Source organism: Oncorhynchus mykiss, chromosome 22, assembly GCF_057628025.1.
Source record: "Oncorhynchus mykiss isolate SJ-2025 chromosome 22, ASM5762802v1, whole genome shotgun sequence".
In the NCBI taxonomy this organism is placed as follows: domain Eukaryota; kingdom Metazoa; phylum Chordata; class Actinopteri; order Salmoniformes; family Salmonidae; genus Oncorhynchus; species Oncorhynchus mykiss.
The window spans coordinates 11,806,677-11,811,924 of NC_143043.1; the positions used below are offsets into that span (position 1 = coordinate 11,806,677).

Consider the following 5,248-nt stretch of genomic DNA (forward strand, 5'->3'; position numbering starts at 1 on the left):
GTCTGTCTGTCTGTCTGTCTGTCTGTCTGTCTGTCTGTCTGTCTGTCTCTGTCTGTCTCTGTCTGTCTGAATGAATGAAACAGACAGCTCCGACAAACACCCTCATGCACATACACACACTCACGTTTCTATCCAGAATAGTTCTTAGTAGATTATGCTGTGTTGGCGAAACATATGATTCCATGAAGCATGAAACCCAGGGAACAAAAAAATTGAATTCAAACAGATCGAAAATACAAGGATTTATGTCAAGATCTAAATCGACCCATTTGGAGGACCAAATTGAAACTGCCAACTTGTACAAGCCTGCTACTCTGGGAAACATATTTATGGTAGATTTAGCCTTTCTTATAGTCCACTTCAGCCCTCGAAGGATAGAGAGTCATTCAGGCTACAATAAGAGAGATTGATGCCCGTGCACATACAGGTGAGGGTATGGTGAGGGTTGGCTATATTTTATACATTGAGAGAGAGAGAGAGATCTACACTATTAGAAAACGGGTTCAAAAAGTGTTCTTCGGCTATCCCCATAGTAGAACCCTTTTTAATTCCAGGTAAAACCCTTTTTGGTTCCATGTAGAACCCTCTGTAGAAAGGGTTCTACATGGACACAAAAGGGTTCTTCCTGCAACCAAAAAGGGTTCTTCAAAGGGTTCTCCTATGTGGACAGCTGAAGAACCATTCAAGGTTCTAAATAGTACCTTTTTTTCTGAGAGTGTAGCTCTATGTGCTAGTATGTGCTATGTGCTAGTATGTGCTATGAGCTAGTATGTGCTATGAGCTAGTATGTGCTATGTGCTAGTATGTGCTATGAGCTAGTATGTGCTATGTGCTATGTGCTAGTATGTGCTATGTGCTAGCATGTGCTATGTGCTAGTATGTGCTATGAGCTAGTATGTGCTATGTGCTAGTATGTGCTATGTGCTAGTATGTGCTATGAGCTAGTATGTGCTATGTGCTAGTATGTGCTATGATAAGTATTAATCATACTGAGATTTTGCTGTATTACACAATACACATTGATGGGCTTTCTTGTACTAAGTATAATGGTTCCTGTTCATTCTGTGAAAGAGAACGTACTGTCCAGTTTAGTGTTAACAGTCTACTGGCTTGGGAAAAGCCATTAGAGTCCACAGGGTGTGTGGTTTGCTGCTGATGTGTTGCTTTGCCTGTGTTCTAAATTACACGGAATAAAATAAAGGTACGATAATTCAGCAGAAGTTGGAAGGCTGAAAGTATGAATTAAGTACGGATCAAGTATGGCTCAAGAGGCTGTGTGTGTTTGAGGTGGATTGTAATTTACCTGTGATGAGACTTTTGGATTGAGATGAATGGTGTTTACTGACAGAATTACTACTACTACTCCGTCTCCCTTGGCTCTGTCTCTTCCCTGGCTGGCATGTCTGTTCATGTGTGACCAGATCAGAGAAGATGGCCACTTCCACAGGGCAATTGTTAAAACAGCTTAGAGTCCTATTTCATACAGACAGTCAGCGAGACAGTGATTGGATACACGCACGCACGCACGCACGCACACACACACACACACACACACACACACACACACACACACACACACACACACACACACACACACACACACACACACACACACAGGGTCTGACTGGCTCTCTCGGGGAGAAACCACACGCCAGGGCTTCGTCGAGGCGGAATAATCAAATCACATTCTACACAGTTACCTTTCCGATGTAATCATTGCAGGTTCTGAATCAGAAAAGTCATTTGGAACTAGTTGTGATTAGCTCCATGTTCCCTGTAAGGCTTTCAGTGTTGAAGGAAACATTTACCCAGCCTCATAGACATGACAGCTGTAGCTAATTAAATAAAGAGCTATACAGTGTTGATGACTGAAGTCACTATTTTAGAAGCTGCTGTATAAAAGCATTCCTGGCAGAGCCATCTAGTGTTACAGTATTAACATGTAGTTACATGGACATTTACAGCAGTATTGGATGGTGTCACTTTAAATGGGAGGAAGGGCTCATTGTAATGGCTGGAACGGAATATGTTTGATACCATTCCACTAATTCCATCCCAGCCATCACCATGATCCACTCTCCCCTCAATAGCTTCCTTTGACGCACAGTGTCATTTTGCAACATAAGTACATAGGCTATTGTTACATAGTACAACTGTATTGCCTGTATGACTGTTAATCCTTGAAATCGTGCATTTCAATAGCACAGCAAAATCGCATGACAAGGTCGAGTATTCTTTCCTAACTTGAAGAACTGAGATATCAGTGGATATTACTGTATATCCAGCACACATGCATATTGTTATGAAGCCAACTATCCAGACCACCAAAATGTCAAAGTTCACCAATCCCCCAAACTTGTGAGCAATCATTCACTTATCAAACCTACTAGCACACTCAGTATTTGGCCAGGTTGCTGCTGCCCCCTAGGGTTGGGATGTGTATAGTGGAAGCACTGTCTTGCTGTGGCCTACTACACTTACCTACCTATTTAAAAATATATGTACCCTAAACTTTTAAATGTTAAAGTTGTGAGGGTGAAATAGTGAAATACCCATTATACCAGGTAGTGTTTTGAGTTAACACATCACAAAAACAAGAAAATTATGCAAGAAATATAAATTGGGAACATATTTTATTCAACTTTTTTTCATACATCTGAGCATGTTACATAGACATATTATCCATGATACGCCTCATGCTCATGAACCTCATGCCTCCCATGCCCATCTGACTGAAGCTCCTGTACTCTCCAGGCTTCATGTACATCTGTCTGCCTCTGTAGTGGGGCTGCTCGTACATCAGCCAGTGGCCCTCCATGACGTTGCAGGACTGGCAGTCGGACATACGGTAACGCTCCTGGATGGAGTCACAGTCGTCCATCATCTCGTGCATCTGACCTTCAAAGTTCTCCCTCTCGTAGATCCTCATCCTGAAGTTTCCTTTGTGCTGTTAGGAGGAAAGCAAAGGTTTCATGGATCAGGGAAATTGTATATACATGTCTATAATATGAGAGTACAACCATTAAAACCTGTTTTCCTTCACCCTACTGTAATTTAACGGCTATTATAACAGCCATCGGGAAGCCAATAGCCATAGGCAGCGCCATCCATGGCTCTGGCCATTGGGGGCCAACAGGGCCTCCTGAGGAATGGGGAAATATTGCATTGCTCACATATGCTTTGTGAATTCTATATAAAGCATCAATGTTAGCTTCCACTGTGGAATAGCATCCACTCTTCTCTCCACCTACCATGGGGATCATGCGGCAGGACCGGATGCAGTCGTTCATTCCCATTCCCATGCGCTGGTAGTCAGGGTACTCGCCTCTCCTCATGAAGTACTGGTTTCCCATGTAGTTGTTACGATCGTAAACCATGAAGCAACCGCTGTCAACCCTGCAGGAGTGACACCTGCTCAGGAAGGAGGACATGTCAGCGCAGTCCTGGGTGGTCTCATAGGAACGGCCCTGGAAGTTCCTGTCCTCGTAGAAGGTGATCTGGGAGCACCAAAAAATATTTACAATATTATGGCAACATAAATAAACATAAATCAAATATATGAATCCGCAGATACGAGCTGCTTTATAACTAGCATTGCTACATGCTCCCAAATGCCAGCTCCCAAATGTTAAATTATCATAGGTTTTGCAAAGTAAACAGTGAACAAATTTAAAAACTGTTTGGAGGAAACAACAACATTGTATGGATGTCGAAAAGAAGCCTCACGTAAAAAAAAAAGAAGGTAACTATCACTTTAAAATGGCGATTCACTTAACCATTATTCAGACATTAGTGAATTAAAACACTTAGAGTGTTGGATAAAACAGTAGCTTACTTTGCCCATCATGATTGCAGTTGTTCCTGAGAGCTGTGTTGCTGCTGCTACACTGATGTCCCGTCTGTTTTAGCCCTTACCTTTATACCTGACTAAACCCAAAGAGCCTGTGGCCTCCCATTGTGTAAAGCCCTGACCCAGCAACATATGGTATAGAGGCCTGCAGAGTGCTAGAAGACTTTAGAATGGATTTTTTTCCATTGAGAAGTCAATGCAACTGAGCTTTTTGAGCTAGTACACAATGGTCTCTTTGACATGTTTCAAATCACACTCGGTAGTGTGCAGTGTACAGTAAACTGGCTCTATTGCTTTAGTTTGTTTGAATGTGATAGCCATGATCACATCATAAGTCTATACCAACTGCTGTTATTTTGAATTCATGTTTAGTGACCACGTATTCAGGTTTAATAATGTGTTCGGTACCAAGTAAAGTGTTATCCAGATTGTTATATTCTTTTGGGAGTCCAGTTTAGCAAATAGAGGCAATAAATAGTAGGCTGATTGATTGATTGAATTTATTAGGCAATAAAAATAAATAAAAAACATACATAAGGGCGCTCCAGCCGGTGACGTCGCCACATTGAACTTCATCATCAAGGGTAACACAATAAAGCTTGAACGCTTATTTCCATTGTAGAAGCAACAAACAATGACAGACACAATTGTTGTTTGTTTCGTACAATGAGCTACTGTAATTAGTACAGATCCATTTCCTAATAAACAACTCTGGACAGGTACATCTCCCTTGTCTCACATACCCCTAATATATACAGCATTAATTATCTTATATATACACACAAGAAAATCACAATATATTACACAATAGGCACCAAAAGGCTGACCATATGCTATCCCAGGCATGTCCTTCTCACCCACTTACAACTCACTTTTGAGACATGCTGCAATTTTTTTCACTGGGAACTTGAAACTGCCTATGGAGATTATAGTTTTCAATTCTTTTGGAAGACTATTCCAAAGAATGGCAGCTCAGTACAAAAAAAGTTTATTTCCCCATACCACTATTAAATCTAAAAGGATCAACATCAGTTTCACTCCTTCCAGTGGATTATCCCGGACAAAGTTAATGTAGTTTCATAGGTACCCGGGGACCATAATATGTACAATCTTATGTACAAGATACAATTTAATCTCTCCTCCACTTTGAGCCATCTTGTGGCACTGAATAAGAGCTCCTGCCAATGCCACCATTGCATTCCTATCCAGAAATGTAGAGGTTCTTGCCAGAAACCAAATTGTATGGTTCACTTTGTAGATAACTTTTTGTGCCATGTTCTCCCCTGTCAGATGGTTATCAACATACATCCAAGATAATTAACTGAGTCTTTTGCTGTGACTACTATGTCACCTACTACCACCTTAAAGTCAGGGCATTTCCTCAGTTTCACTTTGGAC

At 41.3% G+C, this 5,248-nt stretch overlaps 1 protein-coding gene across 1 annotated transcript; it reads right to left on the reverse strand.

Annotated features, from left to right (window-relative positions):
* Positions 1-2,616: 2,616 nt before the first annotated feature.
* On the reverse strand, positions 2,617-3,895 carry LOC110501355 (gamma-crystallin M3). Its single transcript, XM_021578873.3, has 3 exons — positions 3,836-3,895; positions 3,252-3,497; positions 2,617-2,947 (listed from the first exon to the last, which is right to left on the reverse strand). Exons 1-3 carry the CDS (start codon positions 3,845-3,847, stop codon positions 2,666-2,668), a joined length of 540 nt encoding a protein of 179 aa, XP_021434548.1. The 5' UTR covers positions 3,848-3,895; the 3' UTR covers positions 2,617-2,665.
* Between the last annotated feature and the right edge of the window lie 1,353 nt (positions 3,896-5,248).